Source organism: Macrobrachium nipponense, chromosome 21 (genome assembly GCF_015104395.2).
Source record: "Macrobrachium nipponense isolate FS-2020 chromosome 21, ASM1510439v2, whole genome shotgun sequence".
Classification (NCBI taxonomy): Eukaryota; Metazoa; Arthropoda; class Malacostraca; order Decapoda; family Palaemonidae; genus Macrobrachium; species Macrobrachium nipponense.
The window spans coordinates 62,088,501-62,110,543 of NC_087212.1; the positions used below are offsets into that span (position 1 = coordinate 62,088,501).

The 22,043-nt window shown below is 38.5% G+C and overlaps 4 protein-coding genes across 4 annotated transcripts in view; all 4 read left to right on the forward strand.

The window, feature by feature from the left end:
* LOC135198079 (xanthine dehydrogenase/oxidase-like) overlaps positions 1-9,848 on the forward strand; it is a 49,332-nt gene extending 39,484 nt beyond the window's left edge. Inside the window, exons 16-28 of the mRNA XM_064225503.1 lie at positions 1,087-1,271; positions 1,580-1,932; positions 2,144-2,359; positions 2,617-2,767; positions 3,214-3,359; positions 4,554-4,731; positions 5,099-5,227; positions 5,387-5,514; positions 5,943-6,060; positions 6,344-6,518; positions 8,022-8,101; positions 8,958-9,125; positions 9,371-9,848. Coding sequence (XP_064081573.1) covers positions 1,087-1,271; positions 1,580-1,932; positions 2,144-2,359; positions 2,617-2,767; positions 3,214-3,359; positions 4,554-4,731; positions 5,099-5,227; positions 5,387-5,514; positions 5,943-6,060; positions 6,344-6,518; positions 8,022-8,101; positions 8,958-9,125; positions 9,371-9,421 — 2,078 coding nt within the window. The 3' untranslated portion in view covers positions 9,422-9,848. The remainder of the gene's footprint in view (positions 1-1,086; positions 1,272-1,579; positions 1,933-2,143; positions 2,360-2,616; positions 2,768-3,213; positions 3,360-4,553; positions 4,732-5,098; positions 5,228-5,386; positions 5,515-5,942; positions 6,061-6,343; positions 6,519-8,021; positions 8,102-8,957; positions 9,126-9,370) is intronic.
* Positions 9,849-13,662: 3,814 nt separating this feature from the next.
* On the forward strand, positions 13,663-15,413 carry LOC135197499 (uncharacterized). The gene is made up of 2 exons (XM_064224562.1): positions 13,663-13,877; positions 15,095-15,413. The coding sequence occupies exons 1-2, from the start codon at positions 13,663-13,665 to the stop codon at positions 15,411-15,413; spliced, it is 534 nt and encodes a 177-aa protein (XP_064080632.1).
* Positions 15,414-18,090: 2,677 nt separating this feature from the next.
* Positions 18,091-19,044, forward strand: LOC135197500 (pre-mRNA-splicing factor 38B-like). The gene has a single exon (XM_064224563.1). The coding sequence runs from the start codon at positions 18,091-18,093 to the stop codon at positions 19,042-19,044; it is 954 nt and encodes a 317-aa protein (XP_064080633.1).
* Positions 19,045-19,363: 319 nt separating this feature from the next.
* Positions 19,364-21,504, forward strand: LOC135197501 (eukaryotic translation initiation factor 3 subunit A-like). Its single transcript, XM_064224565.1, has 2 exons — positions 19,364-19,796; positions 21,209-21,504. Exons 1-2 carry the CDS (start codon positions 19,364-19,366, stop codon positions 21,502-21,504), a joined length of 729 nt encoding a protein of 242 aa, XP_064080635.1.
* The last annotated feature ends 539 nt before the right edge of the window (positions 21,505-22,043 follow it).

Here is a 22,043-nt window from a genome sequence, read left to right on the forward strand (position 1 = left end):
ACCATTTTTCCACATTTTGGAGTTAAGTGATATTTGTACATTTATCCACTTTTCTTATTGAAGTGATTTTTTGTGCTTTATCCATTTTTCTTATTGAAGTGATTTTTTTGTGCATTTATCCCCTTTTCTTATTGAAGTAATTTTTTGTGCATTTATCCATTTTCTAATTGAAGTGTGTGTGTGTTTTTTTATATTCTGTGTGATTAATACTTTTGCGATTTTGGTATTTTCCACATTTTTCTGTGTTTTCATTTGCATTCACAATTTACATTAATTTGCATTTACTTAGAATTCTTTCCAAGTTTTAGTGTTGTTTAACACTTGTAAATTAATTTCCAAATTTTAATTATTACCTAACACTTTTGAATTTCAATTGAATTAATTAATTTTCTTGATTTTTATGATAAATTAATTTTGATTAATTTTACTTAATTAATTCAAGAATTAATTAAACTTTGTGTTGTTTTCAAGTAACAGAAAATTTCCCTGATATTGTGAATTTCACTTATAAATTTTGAGTTTGATAATAAATTTTTGAATTTAAAATTTTATAAGTTTTCTTTTTCACCAGTATATTTAATTTTGTTTAGGTAGAAACATAGAGTGGTAACTGAGCTGTTTTCCTTCAATTTAACTGAAGTGAGTTAGAACCAGGGAAGTACTTAGACTTTTTGAAATCAGGAAAATACATAAACGTTTGAAGTTGTTGATGGAGTGATGCCCTTTAATTAATTTAATTACATATAAGATTACCTCCCACCTGTTTTAATGAACTTAGTCTGATTTTCTGCAATACTGGTAAATTGTTTAAAGGATCGCTGTTACCTTTAGAGTATTCAGTCGTATTTTACCTGTGATGAAGGTTCAGGTGTCTGGCTGTTGTGAGGTACTCATTTAATAATTAGTAAGTGTAGTAACCAGATACTTGGTACTTCGTCACAATATATATACACACACACACACACACACACACATATATATATATATATATATATATATATATATATATATATATATATATCCAGCTTAATCACTTGAAGAAAGCTATGAGGATACCAAAAATTCTAACCCACGTCTCGTCTGTAGACCTTGACAGGAATAAGATTGGCTGCATAATCCATGATGAAGAGGTTTTTGCTTATGAGAAGGTGACATGCGTTGGGCAGATAATTGGTCTGGTAGCAGCAAAGGACCAGGCAACAGCCCAAAGAGCTGCAAAGTTAGTGAAGGTGCAGTACGAAGACATCAAACCTTGTATAATTACCGTTCATGTGAGTAGTCGTTTCTCTGCTTTGTATGTGTAGAGAGAGAGAGAGAGAGAGAGAGAGAGAGAGAGAGAGAGAGAGAGAGAGAGAGAGAGATATTGGAAACAAAAACACTAAATTGCTCTTATTTTAGACATTTCATTTTAAATTTTCTCCTTGTGAAAAGGGAAGTTCGAATTATTCTCTACTTTCTATTTGTCTCGCGTTTTCACTTGTTATTTAGAACCTCTAACAATTAAGGTTTACCGGTCGTGAGCTACATTGGTTATGATTTTATTTTTGAGTCAAGGATGAATTTCTTTATCATTCTTCAGGATGCCATTGCCGAGAAATCTTATTATAACTCCTTCACAATAAACAAAGGCGATGCGGAAACTGTTCTCAAGGGGTCAGCCAATCTTCTAGAAGGTGAGATTCACTTGGGTGGACAAGAACACTTCTATTTAGAAACCAATGCCCACTTGGCTGTCCCAAAGGGTGAGGATGGGGAGCTAGAGCTTTTTTCTTCAACCCAGAACCCAACAGAAACCCAAAAGTTGGTTGCTAAAGCTCTTGGAGTTCCCGAAAACCGAGTAGTTGTCCGTGTGAAGAGGATGGGCGGTGGATTCGGCGGAAAGGAAACCAGAACTTGTAGCATTTCGGTGCCTTTGTGCGTTGCAGCTGCCGCGTGAGTAACGTTATTATTTTACAAAGGGGTCTCGGATGGCCATATATTCCTGTGCAAGTCTGAAATAAACATGAAGGTGTTCTGAGCTCAAAAACAAAGTCTGATAATTGTAAATTGATCTTTTTGTACATACTATTTAAAGAACACGCACAATAGGGAGACAATGGACAAAACAAGTAGCCAATCGTTCCCAACACGCATTTATTCACAGGATGAATCGCCCAGTGAGGATAATGTTGGATCGTGATGAGGATATGGTCATTACTGGAACCAGGCACCCCTTCTTTTGTCGCTGGAAAGTTGCCTTCTCTGATGATGGTGTTCTGTCAGCTGTTGAGATGGATCTCTATGCAAATGGAGGAAACTCTCTTGATCTCACAGCTTCTGTTGTGCACAGAGCAATGTTCTCTATGGATAATGTATATAAGTTAGTTGCCCGAATTCTTTGTATCGAAAATTTCTAACCTTATTCTTGCTCTACAGAACTCGAGGTCTTTCCAAGAGTTTAATTCATTAGACAATACATTAAAAATTACATGTGATATCTAAAACATATTTAGTTACTTGGACATTGATTAAAAAAACATAACAGTTGTGTGTGATTCATATTTATACTGCTAAATCGCTTAGATATCGTAACATATGTATTATGTATTACCAAAGACTTCAAAATTGCAATTGCAGGTGTGATAATGTACGTGTGACGGGTTATGTATGCAAGACTAACTTGCCCTCGAATACGGCTTTTCGTGGATTTGGTGGACCCCAGGGAATGTTTTTCGCCGAAGATATGATTGAAAGAATTGCCTCATTCTTGAACAAGGATTCCTGCAAAGTAAGTGTCCGTACATTACATTTTTTTTTACTGTCACAGCATCTTACTGTGAAATGCATTTGATGACTAAATGTGTTGCATTTGTGATGCTTTAAGGCAAATTTTTATCTCACAGTAAAATAAGTCGGCGTCTTTTCAGTTGAAATGTCAAATCATTACTTAAGTGACCATTTTACATTACCATTTTACAGTAAGCTAATTTTGAAATGTAAGCTTTGTAACTTTTTGCATCTAAATCTTTGCAAAAAGACAAGGAGAATATTTTTATTTAATCAATGAGATCTGCTGTTGCATAAATTAGCATATCATGAAGGGGAAGTTTTCTAAAGTTTGTAATGTTGGTTACAAAATACTTTGCTGGTTTAACTTTTCTGTGCTAACGTGTTTTAAGCCACTGCACAAACGCGGCGCGGGTAAGTAAACTTGTTAATTGTTACTTTTATCAGGTACGCGAGAGAAATATGTACGTCACAGGTGACAAAACTCATTACAATCAGCTGCTAGAAAGATGCACCATTCGACGCTGTTGGGATGAGGTCACAGTACAAGCTGATTATTCCTCAAGAAAAGCATCCATAGACAGCTTTAACAAGTATGTCGCTCTCTCTCTCTCTCTCTCTCTCTTTACATATATATATATATATATATATATATATATATATATATATATATATATATATATACACACATATATATATGTACATACATATATGTATATATATACATATATACATATATGTTACACGTTTTACCAAATAAATAACGAGATTAATGTCCCGTTAACACTATACTATATATGTTATGTTATAATACATATATATAATGATATATTATATATATATTATATATAATTTGTATTATTGTATTATATACTATTATATATATATATAATATTATATATTATATATATAATATATATATATATGTATATATATCTATATATATATATATATATATTTATTGTATGTATATATATATATCATATATATATATATATATATATATATATATATATATATCTATCTATAATTCTATTATATATATATATATATATATATGTAATATATATAGTATATATATATATATATATATATATAATATGTATATATATATATATATTATATATATATATATATATATATATATATGATATATATATACATACATAATATATATATATCCTATATATATATAGTATATATATATATATATGTATAACTGAATCACGAAAGTATGGAACGTGATAAATCCATAAATAAAGCTATAAGCTACAAAGGAAAAATAAACAATGGAGTTTCCACAAGATCTTTCGACGTTCAACGTCCTTTACTTATCTGCTAAGTAAAGGACGTTGAACGTTGAAAGGTCTTGCGGAAACTCCGTTGTTTATTTTTCCTTCGTGGCTTATACCTTTATATATATATATATATATATTATATATATATATATATATATATATGTATATGTATGTATGTATGTATGTATGTATGTATGTATATTACTCACTTGTATTCAAGATTTTGTTCGCTAAAGATTGAAATGACCCAAGTGATTTCTTTGCTGTTTCATATATCGTAAACAAAAAAATCATTCAAAGAGAAAATGGTGGTTTCCAAATTTATTCTCCTCATTATTAATTTCCCCATTAAAAAGTTCATTGTTTTTTCAACTTGGGTAAAGAGTATCCAGATTTCAACCACTTATATATTTAGTTCTGTAGGTTATACGTACCACTTGACTAGCTAATTCCCCCTTTATTTATTTATTTATTTTTTTTTTTTGCCAGGCTAAATAAGTACAGGAAGAAAGGCATTTCTCTCATCCCAGTGAAGTTCGGGATCTCCTTCACAGCTCTCTTCCTGAATCAAGCCGGTGCTCTTGTGCTTGTGTACACAGATGGGTCAGTTCTGCTCTCACATGGTGGCACAGAAATGGGACAGGGTTTGCACACCAAGATGATTCAGGTACACCACTGACAGGGGTTTTACGAAGAGGAACCTTCCACTTTTGTTTTTTTAACCTTGACAGATTTTCACCATAGTCCCATTTTCAGACTTTTCCAGGGGTGTTTTGAATGACTAACTCTTAAACAAGATGTGAAAACTGGAGAGAGGCAAAGTTAAGGAGCTGAACAGTTTAGTGGGAAGGTGACCGAAGGGACTGGGGGAGAAATAGAGTAATGGGCAATATATTGTAGCAGGGGAATAAGAAAACGTTGTGTAAAGAACCTTGAGTTTCATCTACATTTTGCCTTGCAACGCACACTGTAAGTGGTATCTCTCATGGAACTTTTTGTCTCTTAATCAGTTTTTGGTCTTATTTTTTTTCTAGGTAGCAGCGAGGGCGCTTCAGATACCTGCTGATAAAATTTACATAGCTGAAACAGCAACTGACAAAGTTCCAAACACTTCTCCCACGGCAGCTTCTGCTTCTTCCGACCTTAATGGCATGGCAGTAGTGGTGAGATGACTTTTTCTTCCTTAATCCACAGATGTACTCTATATACATTGTAAAGCGAAACAGGTGAAACTAAAGTCTTGTTAGTTATCAAAAACATGTGCAGCTAATAGTCATTTGGTCATTTATTTATTTATCTGTCAATCTGTTTAATTTTACCAGAATGCATGTGATAAGATTCGCCAACGACTTGAACCTTATATCGCCCAAAACCCCAAAGGGTCGTGGGAAGATTGGGTTAAGGCAGCATATTTTGACAGAGTGTCACTTTCAGCTACAGGATTTTATAGGTAAGTCATTTATCCTCAACAGCTAATGCAACTCATGAATTTTATCCATTTTCATATCATTTGTTTTCTTATAATAATTTATTTAATTATGAGTTGGACCTCAAAAATAAAATTATTCTGGTGGTTACTGAGGTTTAGCTCATAAAGCAACGCATGCTTATGACTCAGAAATTTACATGCTTAGCAGAGATTTGAAAGTAATCTCTCAAATACGAATTTACGATGAAAGGAAGTAAGCTATGGGAAAATCAATTCGTCATGCGGATTGTGTAAAAAGATACAAGTACTATCTATAAATTCAAGGATTCCAAAATACAGTCTTTGGGACTATATTACTTTTGGATGCAGAGAGAATGGAGTAGTAAAACATCTGAATATGTAAAAAGCACTCAAGAGATGCTCTCTTGATTATTGTCATTCTTTTTCAGGACCCCAGGCATTTCAAACTTCGACTTTGAGAAATTAGAGGGCAGACCATTCAACTACTTTTCCTACGGAGCTGCAGTGACAGAAGTAGAAATCGACTGCCTCACAGGAGATCACTCAGTATGTTACTTGATGCTCTTCGGGATAAGTATTTCCCGCATGTCCCTCCCACTCATCTCTTCACTGTCACGTTCTTTATCAGGGGTTATTTTACTGTCAAACTTGTGGTTATATGTAACATTCCTTTGAAGAATATACAATTGTCTTGTATTGGGAATTTTACTCAGTTTATTGGCCCTAATGAAGAACTTGGTTCCACAGTCCATCCAAAAGGGAGATTTTTAACTTTATAATGCCAATAGTGTTCATTCTTCATATAAAACCGACTGAAATCAATTTCCAGGTCCTTCGAACAGACATCGTAATGGATGTTGGAGAGTCTTTGAATCCTGCAATTGACATAGGCCAGATAGAAGGAGCTTTCACACAAGGTCTAGGTCTTTTTACTATAGAAGAGCTTTGTTATTCACCGGAGGGTGTTCTACTCACAAGGGGACCAGGTGCCTACAAGATACCAGGTACATGAGAACTATCTTTGTTGTATTATAAACTCTAAACAGAAATAGAATTCGGCAGAAACTATGGAGGATTAGCTCTTATAGGAACTTTGGCAAACTATACATTATAGTCATTAAAATTTTCACATTGCTTTTATTTTATATTTAAACCATGAATTTACTTGTTTTCAATGCCTTCTTGTCTGCATTTATATATTATACACACACATATATATCTATATAATATATATATATATATATATATATATATATATATATATATATATATATATATATATATAATACATACACATATTTATATATATATATATATATATATATATATATATATATATATATATTATATATATATATATACATACATACATACACACACACATATATATATATATATATATAAATAATGCAGTAAGCTGCATAATATTCTTTGCTCTAAAAAAGTTGAGGGCAGTATTTGAAAAACAGTACAGGGTTACCCTCCCCTAAGAACTGACTTTTGATCAGGATTTAATGAAGACTTTGTGGGTCAAACAAAAGGCAGCAGTGACATTTTAATGACTTGATCTCATTACGTGTTGCAGGTCACACATATCACACTAGTTAAAATATCATCCCTTTCGGACAGAGTAGTAGGGACCACATCAGGTTCATACTTTTTTCCACAGTTCTTTGCAGCGTCCCTTTGGTCCTTTGCTGCAACCTCTTTCCTTCCTGTTGCTGTACCTCCTTTCATATTCTCTTTCTTCCGTCTTACTTTCTTCTGTCCTTTCCTAACATTTGATTCACAGTGCAACTGCGAGGTTTTCCTCCTGTTACACCTTGCAAACCTTTTACTGTCAATTTCTGTTTCAGCACTGAATGACCTCATAGGTCCCAGTGATTGACCTTTGGCCTAAATTCTATATTCGATCAATCACAATTTAATACACTTACGTCCTGTGCTGGGTTAAAGCTATGTTAAGGTTAACCAACCATCCAGTCACTACTTATCAACATTCCAGCCACTTGTCATCAGCCCATCATTTTATTGTACTTCTGTGTCTTGATTTACTGAAGAAGCAAACCATTCCTCAGCAGTGGATGGTCATTTGCTGTTCGTCTTCAGGTGGTGAGCACATAACCAAAGTTCTCAAAACTCAGACTGAGCCTCTAGACTCCTACTTTGGGTTGGAATTCTTATATTTGACTCGGCATACTGTCCAATGCTAGTTTTTTTTTTTTTTTTTTTTTTTTTTTTTTTTACCATCTGTTTATTAATTATTTTTTTACCTATTTTTGCTTATGTGCATATATTGATATTGTACATACAATGTAATCCGTTTCTGCCTTTTGAAATATGTTAGTTTCTACTTTTTTTTCTCTCTCTCTTTTTATACTTTTCCCAGAGATGGACCCTCTGTTCTGTAAAGTTACTGTGCAAGCTCAAGGCCTGATGGTAAAGGTCACTAGAATGTATGCTTATTATGATAATATGATAATAATAATGATGAAATGCAATTTCAGGCTTCCAGGATATACCAAAGGAGTTCAATGTATCCCTCCTTCGGGGAGCACCAAATCCCAGGGCTGTTTTCTCTTCAAAGGTGATTATTTTTCCTTCAGAGTTAAGAAAATCTGTCTCACACACCAGGAACATTGCATTGCCTTTTCCTTCAAGAAAAATATTAAGAATAATAGTCTTACATGCATGGATCGTTGTTTAGCCTCTACCTTCAGAGTTATGAAACCGGTCTTACAATACTGGAATATCGCGCGTACTTTTTAAAAAGAAATTCATTGTAAAATGTCGCAGATATATTGAATATTGTTTTGTTATTTCCCTCAGTAATAAGAAAATGTGTTTTACTCTTCATGAATATATAGTAGAGTTTCTCTTCAAAAGTAGGAAACTACAACTTTTACAAAGACATGGGATATAGCATTGCGTTTTCCTTCAAACTTAAAGTATATACGTATCTATAATATCTTATATGAAAAATCTAGCTAATTTCTCCTCAAAAGTAACAGGTTATAAGTGTTTACACACTATTTTTATGCAGTATAAGTGGCTTGCACACTTGGAATGTATCACGTTGTAATGATAACACTGATGAACTAGTAATAAACATGTTCATTAGGAAATCTCTGGTGTAGTATGAAATTGATGAACTGGATTTTCGATTTTACTTGAGAGAAATTGTGTATATTTATAGGAAGTTAAGATATCCTTGGTCCTCCTGAGGTTGACTTATTTCATGTGATATTTACAATTTTGAAGAAAATATTAGAATGTCTTCTCAATTATCACTTAAAAATGTGGATTCTCGTTTAATGCGAAACCTTGCTGTCCCCTCAGAGCTGAAAACCTTTTCTGTAAAATTGTCAAAACAAATTTTCTTTTTAGACTCATTGAATTGTTATCATTGTTGTTGCAATATAACTGCTCCTTGTAATATTTAGGCCATTGGAGAACCGCCTCTATTCCTCGGAGCATCAGTTTTCTTCAGCATCAGAGATGCCATAAAAGCCGCCCGCATGGATGCTGGTCTTAGTCCTACTTTCCGGTTAGATTCGCCAGCCACTGCAGAACGCATCAGAATGGCTTGCCCTGACTTCATCACAGAGAAGGTATTGAATATAGTCACATATCTGGTCAAAATTTTGACATGATTATCCAGAGTGATTATATTTTTTGCAGTAAATAATTTATCAGGGTTCTTCCATTTTTCCATTTACTTTTTGCTCATCATACTCATCCATAATTCTTAGTTTGAGAAACAAGTCGTATGTGGATCATTACTAGCATCACCCCGAACGACAGTTTTCTGTCTCATTTTGTACAGATTCATTTATACTTGTTTTTTTTCTTACAGATAAAACCAGCTGAACCTGGAAGCTTCAAACCTTGGTCTGTGACTGTATAATTTACTGCTCTTTCTCCCGCAGAACCTTAGACATTACTTGTATCAGTCTGATTTTAATTTAATACAGGCTACAAGAATGAAAGACGAGCTTAGAATTTTATTGGATCAAGGAAGGATCCTTCGCTCTTTATCATTTGATAATGTCATTCAAAGAAATATTAGAGTACATTGATATATTTTTATAAGAACTGACTTAGAGTGAATGTCCTATGATATCCAATAGTAGGTATATATTTGTACGAGATATGTTTTGGAGAATAACATTTTTACCTGGTATTTGTGATGTACAGTATTTAACTGTTTTAAAGAGTCAGAGCCTTCATATTAAGTGTTCGTCAATGGAAAAGGTCCGATAATAAGTATTAGAACCATAAATAAAATGATAATTGTGCTGTAGTATATTTTTATGATAAACTTGTCGCAGATATTTTATACTTTAATTTACATCACCCCACAAAAAATGGAGAAAAATTGGCGGAAAAAAATTGGTATAGCCGAAACCAGGCCACTATTAAGCACATAGTGGCGTTCTGAATAAGATTGGCGGGGCCATGTTCCAGCCACTTTGGATGTGGCAGTCGAATTGCTTGGGCACAAGGTCAGCTGCAATAGGATAGCCGCGAATGAAACAAAACTGATGAGAAGCCAGGATACTTCATCACCCAAGATCAAGACACAAGTGATATCATTCATAGGATTGAGAGGCTACTACAGGAAGTTAGTGAACAAATACACAAATCATACACTAGTGATTTGATTTGATTTGATATAAAATTTGGGCTGTCAAACCAAGCACTGGGCCACTTTTGGCCATTCGTCTCTCAAGACAATGAAACTTCTAATGTTATTATATATACATGCATCTCTGCAAAACTCGTAAAGATCAAGTGGCAACTTTAATTATGCATACTAAGTATTCTATCTTCCCAGATCGCCAATCCATTATCATGTCATCTATTAGATTTATGTTGAACTAAAATTAGTGGTGCACATTATTCAATCTATAGTAGTTTCACATCAGCCGTGCATTTGATGCCTAGGCCTGTCCCTTATGACGCTCCTAATTGGCTATTGATAAGCCAATGACAGGGCTGGAGCGTTCACATAGGCAGGATGTATGTTCCACTTCTCCTGAGGGATGCCATCGAAAGACTTATCCCTCATGAGAGGCGGAACATACATCCTGCCTATGTGAACTCTTGAGAGAGACTGAGAGTTTCCAACCTCGTGATTGGCTTATCAACAGCCAATCAGGAGCGTCGTAAGGGACTGGCCTAGACATCAGATGCACCGGTGATGTGAATTTACTATAGTAATATCTGTTTACATCATAATACATTTAAAATTGACCTGAAATTATGTTTCTTTATGCAGTGAGAAGTTGAGCTTCTATTGTATTTGCACCAATATTTGATTCAGGACCCAGGACAGATTAAAACTTTTTCCCTGTCATATGTCATCATTAGTTTGTTTTCAATAAGTAATCGAAAATAAGGATAAATCAGACGACCCTTCTTTTCAACTGGAGAACACCCTATTTCTTCTTAATTGGTTGAACTTGAAAGCCTACTGTTTCCGGTCCCACCCTTGGGCGAATCCTAGTGGCTGCCGTGATCCATCGTAACCACCCACTTGATGGGTCAAGGTTCAACACTTACAACTTGCCTCATCGCATTTTGTTATGTCGAAGGCGCTGGTTTTATGGGTCTCACTTTTCAAACATCCTATTTTGCGTTCAGTTTCTACCTCTCCTTTGCCTTCATCTACCATAACTCTACTAGTAGATTTTCCTAGCTGATATATTCCCTACATAACTATTTCTACAGACTTCTGCATTCTTAACAATGCGAGTTTGTATGATTAAGAAATGTGCCAGCATTTTCTTGCTTATGTTTAGTTTAGCGGTCTCAAGACAAAATTAATTAGATAATTAAATATCTTGAATATGGATTATTGTGTTTCAATTGATGAAAACTACTGCACCAGGTAAAAAAAAAGTGCTCTCAAGTTCAAAGCAAATTTAACTGTCGTTTCTCTCTCTCTGGAAGAGAAGACGGTTCAGTGTTATACTAAATAACAGGTACTGGAATTGTAGGTGGATGCAGTACATAGCGACAGAAATGATATCCAATATGATAGGTAGGTTACTTGGTTGCCCCCACCCCCACCCTCTACAGCATAAACTAAAATTGATATGGACAAAAACAATAGTAATTCAAAACAGGTATTTATTTAAGTTTCTCTCTGAGTATTTGATATTTTGTGTGGCCTCCATCTGCCTGTACTACAGCCTGCATTCTTGAGGGGTATGATTTCAGTAAATCGCAAAAAAGCTGAGACTCAAACTCCATTTCCCTGAGCACTTCGGTCACCACTCTTCACAGGTCGTCGAGGCTTGGTATACCATCATAGTTCACTGTGTACGCTTCAACACAATCCTTTAAGATACTACCAATGTTTTCACAAACATTAAGGTCAGGGGAGTTACCTGGAAATTCACTTGACGAGAAGAAATTGATACCGCTGTTTTGGAGCAGCTCCTGTTTCTGAAGAGCCTTGAAACATGGTGCCTTATAATGCAAAAATGTGATTTCTTCAACAGATAACACATTTTCAGAATCTTTGAGGAAAGGAAATACTCCACCAGTAAGCACAGTTTCTCTGAAGTATTCGCCATTCCATGACTGTCCTTTTCTTTGATGATCCACACTAACCGTTTGGCTGTGAAACGGAGAAAAATTCCCAAACATTCAGGAAATTTCACAACTTGGCGATAGCACACATCATCGCTGATATCATCCAACTTTGCAGCCCAAATGATGTCATTTTTATGATTTGGCTTCCTGACTGTGTAAATGAAGAATTCATCTGATGCAGCAATATGGAGAAAGTCAGCTTCATCCCAATCTTTAACATTCTTTGAAAACGATGTTTAATTAAGCTAACTTTGTCCTTTGATCAATAAAATAATTTGCATGACACATTTAGTGGGCCTAAATTGGACTTCTGATTTTCCCACATGATTAGATTAGGTCTATTTTCAGCAGTATACTCTCTCGTGTACGTAATATTAATGAATATTTAAATCGACAATATATATATATATATATATTATTATACATATATATAAATCTATATATATTATATATATATATATATATAATTAATCATATATACATACATACATACACACACACACACTTTTATATATATATATATATATATATATATATATATATATATATATATATATAAATCTGCTTTATTTGATTATTCCCGTTATTCTTGTTTTATTAGCCATGTTCGCCTTTCTTCTTATCCTTTTCATAATTGCTTAACATAATTAACTCAGACCTAGCTATTCAAAGTAAAATACCAATCATAAAAAATCAAACGAATATAATTCAGTCTTATTTTTTATCGAATTCCTTGCATATCATCCTGTTTCATTTGGACACGTTGGAAAGCTGTGGGAGTCAAAGCTGGACACGTTGGAAAGCTGTGGGAGTCAAAGCTGGACACGTTGGAAAGCTGTGGGAGTCAAAGCTGACGAATACATTAAGAAAGGCTTACTTTCATTAAAGCTTTCTTAGGTTGATCTTTCTGTAGCTATTTATCTCTTCTAAATAGAAATTAATTCAAATTAGTTTCACATGTATACCACCATAAGCATATTATAAGTAGCTGAAAGGATAAGAACTATGAAAGGTGACGTTCTCGTTTAAGTCTATTTCATTTTTTTTTTTTTTCAAGAAAAACCTACTGTTATAATCAAGTGTTGCTCTTTGACGGCTACAGGGTGTAACACGAGTGTATGCACATATTTTGTGGAATGAAAGATAAAGTTTCTTTGAACAGAAAATATTTTATAAACATGCATTTTAAGGCGTCCGTTGTCGGTGCGGGGAATTTTAAGATAACCTTTATCATTAATGATGCTTTCACGCGATGAAGTCGGATCAAGTCGCCTGAAGAGAGCGGAGGTGGCGTATAGGTGTGATGGAAGGCTTAGGCCGATGTTAATAAAGTATCTCCCAATAAAATGTATTCTTTAGGTTTTGAAGAAAAAAAAAAGATACGTACTGCAAAAATTCCCTGAGAGTGAGAGAGATTTCAGGAATTTATAACACCAAGAGACAAGGCAGAGTTAAAAAATGTTCAGAATATTTCCTGCTATATTTTGATAAATCGAAATACCATCTCTCGTGGAGTATAGAAAATCAACGAAAAATCGACAGAGAATGAGAGGAGAGTATGAACTGAGTATGTCCAGATATTGTTCGAAATACGGAGAAAAGTCTAACGCAGGAATAGTCATCTTGTTTATTGTGGCTGCCTATTCACTGGTGAGGTTCTTTCTGACTACTGTTGATGGAGTTGAACAGCCCAAGGAGAAGGAACTGAAGGAGAGAATTGCGGCTTGGCGAGACACATCCGGTGCCAGAGAGAGCATCAGGTGAATTTGGACAGGATAATTCTTCAGTTGCAACAGAGGCTCGACAACAATGAAGAGATTCAGAAGGCGGGCGGAAGGGAAGAACACACTCGTGTGATCCAGATCACTCAGGAGGTGTTGCAGCAGCAGGCCTGGCAAGAAAGGGCCTACTCGCTCGAAGCTGACACGTTGTTCCTGAAGAGGGAGAACGACCAAGAAAAGAGGGAAAATCGGCAGCTGGAAGACAAGATCCTCAAGATCACAGATGAAAATCAGCAGTTGATGGAAAAGACAAAGGAAATTGGGGAGAGAAACGATGCCCTATGTGAGAGGATAAGGGAACTAACAGTGCGGTTGGAAGAGGCAAACAGCCAGGTTGGGAGGCAAGGGGAACTCGTACGACAGAAGGTTAAAGACCCGCAGTTAAAAAGCGAAGAAGCGGCGCGGATGGCGAGGCTCATCCAGGAAAAAAAGGACGCAACCGAAAAGTGGGAATCCGCCAGGAAAGATGTCGAGGTCAGGTTCGAGCGCCTGCAGAAGAAAGTGGAAGACCTCAGGAAGGAAAAGTGTGGACTCCAGTGTGAAGTTGAGGCTGCCAAACTCAAGAGGAAGAAGCTGACATGCCTTCTAGAGAAATGAAAACGTGGCTGGAGAAGAAGACCGGTGTCCAGGCCGAACGGAACGAAAAGCTGGAAGATGAGGTTGGACAGCTGCGAGGAGTGAAGGAGAAATTGGTTTACAACCTGACGAACCTGCAGGGGAAAAACCGACGCCTAGAGAAAGACAACTGGAAACTGAAGTAGCAGCTGTTCGTCTTCAAGGAATGGCGCTGGCCTCACAAAGACGGATGAGATGTGAAAAATTTTAGGACAATGTTTGTTGTATGGAAAGTTTAAAGTTTATTTGTAATAAGTTTGCTTTGTTGATCCTTGAAGGAAGTTGAAGTTGCAGGGAAATAAATATCCTAAAATATTTTCTTAAGAGTTTTATTGATTCCTGAAAGAGAAAGGAAGATGGGAGCATTGAAGAAAGCGTGAGGAAAATGACTGGATTCGTGGAGTGCCAGGAGAGGAAGCATAGTATTCAGAGAAGCTCCAGGAGAACTGAAAGGATTTAGAGAAGCCCCAGGAGAACTGACAAGATTCAGAGAAGCCCCAGGACAACTGAAAGGTTTCAGAGAAGCCCCAGGAGAACTGAAAGGATTTAGAGAAGCCCTCAGTAGAACTGCAAGGATTCAGAGAAGCCCTAGGGAAACTGAAAGGATTCAGAGAAGCCCAAGGAGAACTGAAAGGATTCATAGAAGCCCCAGGAGTACTGAAAGGATTTAGAGAAGCCCCAGGAGAACCGAAAGGATTCAGAGAAGCCCCAGGAGAACTGACAGGATACAGAGAAGCCCCAGGAGAACTGAAAGGATTTAGAGAAGCCCCAGGAGAACTGAAAAGATTCAGAGAAGCCCAAGAGGAACTGGAAAGATTCAAAGAAGCCTCAGAAGAACTTAAAGGATTCAGAGAAGCCCCAGGAGAACTGAAAGGATTCAGAGAAGCCGCAAAGAACTGAAAGGATTCAAAGAAACCCAAGCAGAACTGAAAGGATTCAGAGAAGCCTCAGGACAACTGAAAGGATTCAGAGAAGCTAAGGAAAACTGAAAAGATTCAGAGAAGCCCAAGGAGAACTGAAAGGATTCAGAGAAGCCTTAGGAGAACTGAAACGATTCAGAGAAGCCCCAGAAGAACTGGTAGATTCAAGAGAAGCCCCAGGAGACTGAAAGGATTCAGGAAAGCCCCAGGAGAACTGGAAAGGATTCAGAGAAGGGGCCTCAGGCCGGAACAACTGAAAGGATTAAGAGAAGCCAGCAAAGAACTGGAAAGGATTCAGAAAAAGCGCAAGGAGAACTGAAAGGATACAGAAAGAAGCAAAGACCTGAAAGGATTAAGAGGAAGCCCTGGAACAACTGAAAGGTATTCAAAGAGAAGCCCCAGGCAAAACTGGCAAGGAAGTCCAAGAAGCCCCAAAGGAACACAACTGAAAGGATTCGAGGAAACCCCAGGACTATGAAAAGGATTCAGGAGAAGCCCAGGACAACTTGAAAGGGATTTCAGCGAAGCCTCAGGAAAAAACCCAACTGAAGGATTCAGAAGAAAGCCACAGGAGAAATGAAAGGATTCAGATAAGCCCTTAGGACCCCAACTGGAAAGGATCAGAAAAGCCCCAGGACAACTGAAAGGAATTCCAGAGAAGCCCCGGAACAGGAAAACTGAAAGGAATTCAAGAGGCCCCAAGTAGAACCCCCTGAAAGGATTTGATAAGCCTTAAGACAACTGAAAGGATTTAGAGAAGCCCCAAGACCCCTGAAAGGAATCCCCAAGGAAGCCAACTGGAAAGGAACGCAGAGGATTCAGATAAGCCTTAAGACCAAACTGAAAGGATTCAGGAGAATCCCCAAGGACTACTGAAAGGAATTCAGGGAGAATTCCCAAGGAGCAACTAAAAGGATTCCAAGGATAATCCCCAGGAAGAACTGAAAGGATTCAGATAACACCAGGATAACCGAAAGGATTTCAGAGAAGCCTCAGGACAAACTTGAAAGGTTCGAGAAGCAACCAGGAAAGAAGGATTCAGAAAAGAAGCCCCTCAGGGACTAAACTGAAAGGAATTCACGAGAAAGCCCCAAGGACAACTGAAAGGAATTCAGAGACCCAGGAGAAACCCAAGCAGAACTGAAAGGATTCAGAGAATCCCCAAAGGACCAACTTGAAAGGATTTCGCGAAGCCCCAGGAAAACTGAAAGGAATTTCAGAGAAGCCCAAGGACCAACTGAAAGGAATTCAGAGAAGCCCCAAGGGACCGACTGGAAAGGAATTTCAAGGAAGCCCCAGGACAACTGAAAGGATTCCAGAGAAGCCTCAAGGACCAACTTTGAAAGGGATTCAGAGAAGCCACAGGAGAACTTAAGAGGGATTCTGATAAGCCTTTAGGACAACTGAAAGGATTCAGAAAATCCCCAGGACAACTGAAAGAATTCAGGAGAAGCCCCAGGACAACTGAAAGAATTCAGAGAAGCCCCAGGAGAACTGAAAAGGATTTAGATAAGCCTTATGGACAACTGAAAGAATTTAAGAAGCCCAAAGACACTGAAGAGGAATCCGAGAAGCCCAGGAGAACTGAAAGGATTCAGATAAGCCCGTAAGGAACAACTGAAAGTATTCAGAGAAGCCCCAAGGACTACTGAAAGGATCAGAGAAGCCCAATGAGAAACTAAAAGGATTCAGAGAGCCCCAGGAGAACGGAAAGGATTCAGATAAGCACCGGAAACCGAAAGGATTTCAGAGAAGCCTCAAACAAATGAAAGGATTCAGAGAATCCCCATGGAGTAACTGAAAAGGATTCCATAAGGAAGCCCAAGAGAACTTAAAAGGATTCAGAGAAGCCCCGGAGGAGAACCTGAAAGGCTTCAAATGCGAAGCTCAGAAGGAACCCGAAAGGATTCAGAGAAGCCTTTCAGGGACACTTGAAAAGGGATTCCAGAAGAAAGCCCCAGGAAAGAAACTGAAAAAAGATTCAAGAATCTTCATTAAGGATTACAGAGAAGCCGCCCCCAAAGGAAGAAATTGAAAGGATTCAAGAGAAGCTTGCAGGATTCACCGGAAGCCCCAAGGCCCCGAAACTGAAAACAAATTCAGAAAGGAGAAGCTTCAGGATACAGAAGCGCCCCAGGAGAACTGAAAAGGATTCAAGGAAGTTCAAGGATTCCCCAGGAGAAGCCCCTGAAGAAAACTGCGGATTCAGAGGAAGCCCGCCAGACTAACTGAAAGGGATCAAGAAGACCCGGGAGAAACTGAAAAGCATTCGGATAGCCCCAGGGTACCGAAAAGATTCATAAGCAATCCCCTAGAGAACTGAAAGGGATTCAGCAGAAAGCCCCAAGAGAAACTGAAAGGATTTCAGAGAAGCCCCAGGACAAATGAAAGGATTCAGAGAAGTCCCCAGGAGAAACTGGAAGAAATTCAAAGAAGGCCTCAGGAGAACTGAAAAGGATTCAGATTAAGCCCAAGTAGCCCCAGGGGGAACTAAAAAAGGATTCATAAAAAGCCCCAACGAGAACTGAAAGGATTCAAGAGAAGCCTCATGGAACCCATCTGAAAAGTTTCAGAGAAAGCCCCAGGAGAACTGAAAGGATTCAAGAGAAGCCCCAAGGAAAACTGAAAAGGATTAATAGAAGCGCCCAAGGAACAACATGAAAAGATTCAGAGAAGCCTCAAGAGAACTGAAAGGATTCCGAGAAGCCCTAGGAGAACTGAAAGGATTCAGAGAAGTCTTAGGAAAAACTGAAAAGATTCAGAGAAGCCCCAGGAGAACTACAAGGATTCAGAAAAGCACCAAGAGAACTGGAAGGATTCAGAGGAGCCCCAGGAGAACTGGAAGGATTCAGAGAAGCCTCAGGACAACTAAAAGGATTCAAAGAAGCCCCAGAAGAACTGAAAGGATTCAGAGAAGCCCCAAGAGAACTGAAAGGATTCAGAGAAGCTCCAGGAGAACTAAAAGGATTCAGAGAAGATTCAGGAAAACTGAAAAGATTGAGACAAGTCTCCGGACAACTGAAAGAATTCAGAGAAGCCCCAAGATAACTGAAAGGATTCAAAGAGGCCTCAAGACAACTGAAAGAATTCAGAGAAGCCCCAGGAGAACTGAAAGTATCCAGAGAAGCCTCAGGAGAACTGAAAGAATTCAGAGAAGCCCCAGGCGAACTGAAAGAATCCAGAGAAGCCTCAGGAGAACTGAAAGGATTCAGAGAAACCCCAGGAGAACTGAAAGGATTCAGAGAAGCCTAAGGACAACTGAAAGGATTCAGAGAAGCCCCAGGAGAACTGAAAGGATTCACAAAAGCCTCAGGACAACTGAAAGGATTCAGAGAAGCCTCAGGAGAACTGAAAGGATTCAGAAAATCCTTAGGACAACTGAAAGGATTCAGAGAAGCCCTAGAAGAACTGAAAGTATTCAGAAAAGCCCCAGGAGAAATGAAAGGATTCAGAGAAGCCCCAGGAGAACTGAAAGAATTCAGAGAAGCCAAAGGAGAAATGAAAGAATTCAGACAAGCCCTCAGGAGAACTGCAAGGAATCAGAGAAGCCCTCAGGGGAAATTAAAAGGATTGAGAGAAGCCCTCAGTGGAAACTGAAAGGAATCAGATAAGACCCAGGAGAATTGAAAGGATTCAGAGAAGCCCCAGGAGAACTGAAAGGATTCAGAGAAGCCCCAGGAAAACTGAAAGAATTTAGAAAGGCCCCAGGAGAACTGAAAGGATTCAAAGAAGCCCCAGGAGAACTGAAAGGATTCAGATAAGCCCTCAGGAGAACTGAAAGGATTCAGAGAAGCTCCAGGAGAACTGAAAGGATTCAGAGAAGCCCTTAGGAGAACTGAAAGGATTCAGAGAAGCCCCAGAACAACTGAAAGGATTCAGAGAAGCCTCAGGAGAACTGAAAGGATTCAGAGAAAACCAAGGAGAACTGAAATGATTCAGAGAAGCCCAAGGAGAACTGAAAGGATTCAGAGAAGCCCCAGAAGAACTGTAAGGATTAAGAGAAGCCCCAGGAGAACAGAAAGGATTCAGAGAAGCCCAAGGAGAACTGAAAGGATTCAAAGAAGCATCAGGAGAAATGAAAGAATTCAGAGAAGTCCCAGGACAACTAAAAAGATTCAGAAAAACCTCAGGAGAACTGAAAGGATTCAGAGAAGCCCCAGAAGAACCGAAAGGATTCAAAGAAGCATCAGGAGAACTGAAAGGATTAGAGAAGCCTCAGGAGAACTGAAAGGATTCAGAGAATTCCCAGGAGAACTGAAAGGATTCAGAGAAGCCCAAGGACAATTGAAAGGATTAAGAGAAGCCCTCAGGAAAACTGAAAGGAATCAGAAGAAACCCAGGAGAACTGAAAGGATTCAGAGAAGCCCCAGGAAAACTGGAAGGATTCAGAGAAGCCCTCAGGAGAACTGAAAGGATTAAGAGAAGCCCCAGGAGAACTGAAAGGATTCAGAGAAGCCCCATGACAACTGAAAGGATTCATAGAAGCCCCAGAAGAACTGAAAGGATTCAGAGAAGCCCCAGGACAACTGAAAGGATTCAGAGAAACCCCAGGACAACTGAAAGGATTTAGAAAAGCCCCAGGAGAACTGAAAGAATTCAGAGAAGCCCCAGGAGAACTGAAAAGATTCAAAGAAGCCCCAGGAGAACTGAAAAGATTCAGAGAAGCTTCAGGATTCAGAGAAGCCTTAGCAGAACAAAAAAGATTCAGAGGAGCTTCAGGATTCAGAGGAGCCCCAGGAGAACTGAAAGGATTCAGAGAAGCCCCACGACAACTGAAAGGATTCAGAAAAGCCCTAGGAGAACTGAAAGAATTCAGAGAAGCCCCAGGAGAACTGAAAAGATTCAAAGAAGCCCCAGGAGAACTGAAAAGATTCAGAGAAGCTTCAGGATTCAGAGAAGCCTCAGCAGAACAGAAAAGATTCAGAGGAGCTTCAGGATTCAGAGAAGCCCCAGGAGAACTGAAAGGATTCAGAAAAGCCTAAGGACAACTGAAAGGATTCAGAGAAGCCCTAGGAGAACTGGAAGAATTCAAAGAAACCTCAGGAGAACTGAAAAGATTCAGAGAAGCGAAAGGAGAACTGAAAGGATTCAGAGAAGCCCCAGGAGAACTGAAAGGATTCAGAGAAGCCTCAGGAAAACTGAAAGGATTCAAAGAAGCCCCAGGAGAACTAAAAGGTTTCAGAGAAGCCCCAGGAAAAGTGAAAGGATTCAGAGAAGCCCCAGGAGAACTGAAAGGATTCAGAGAAGCCTCAGGAGAACTGAAAGGATTCCGAGAAGCCCCAGGAGAACTGAAAGGATTCAGAGAAACCCCAGAAGAACTGAAAGGATTCAGAGAAGCCTCAGATAAACTGAAAGGATTCAGAGAAGCCCCAGGAGAACTGAAAGGATTCAGAGAAGCCCCAGGAAAAGTGAAAGGATTCAGAGAAGCCCCAGGAGAACTGAAAGGATTCAGAGAAGCCTCAGGAGAACTGAAAGGATTCCGAGAAGCCCCAGGACAACTGAAAGGATTCAGAGAAGCCCCAGGAGAACTGAAAGGAATCAGAGAAGCCTCAGGAGAACTGAAAGGATTCAGAGAAGCCTCAGGAGAACTGAAAGGATTCAGAGAAGCCCCAGGAGAACTGAAAGGATTCAGAGAAGCCTCAGGAGAACTGAAAGGATTCAGAGAAGCCTCAGGAGAACTGAAAGGATTCCGAGAAGCCCCTGGAGAACTGAAAGGATTCAGAGAAGCCTCAGGAGAACTGAAAGGATTCAGAGAAGCCTCAGGAAAACTGAAAGGATTCAGAGAAGCCCCAGGAGAACTGAAAGGATTCAGAGAAGCCCCAGGAAAAGTGAAAGGATTCATTGAAGCCACAGGAGAACTGAAAGGATTCAGAGAAGCCTCAGGAGAACTGAAAGGATTCCGAGAAGCCTCAGGAGAACTGAAAGGATTCCGAGAAACGCCAGAAGAACTGAAAGGATTCAGAGAAGCCCCAGGAGAACTGAAAGGATTCAGAGAAGCCCTAGGAGAACTGAAAGGATTCAGAGAAGCCCCAGGAGAGCTGAAAGGATTAGACAAGCCCCAGGAGAACTGAAAGGATTCAGAAAAGCCCCAGGAGAACTGAAAGGATTCAGAGAAGCCCCAGGAGAACTGAAAGGATTCAGAGAAGCCCCAGGAGAACTGAAAGGATTCAGAGAAGCTCCAGGAGAACTGAAAGGATTCAGAGAAGATTCAGGAAAACTGAAAGGATTCAGAAAGTCTCAGGACAATTGAAAGGATTCAGAGAAGTCTCAGGACAACTGAAAGAATTCAGAGAAGCCCTCAGGAGAACTGAAAGGATTCAGAGAAGCCTCAGGAGAACTGAAAGAATTCAGAGAAGCCCCAGGAGAACTGAAAGGACTCAGAGAATCTCCAGGACAAATGAAAGGATTCAGAGAAGCCCCAGGAGAACTGGAAGAATTCAAAGAAGCCTCAGGAGAACTGAAAGGATTCAGATAAGCCCCAGGAGAACTAAAAGGATTCATAAAAGCCCCAAGAGAACTGAAAGGATTCAGAGAAGCCTCAGGAACACTGAAAGGTTTCAGAGAAGCCCCAAGAGAACTGAAAGGATTCAGAGAAGCCCCAGGAAAACTG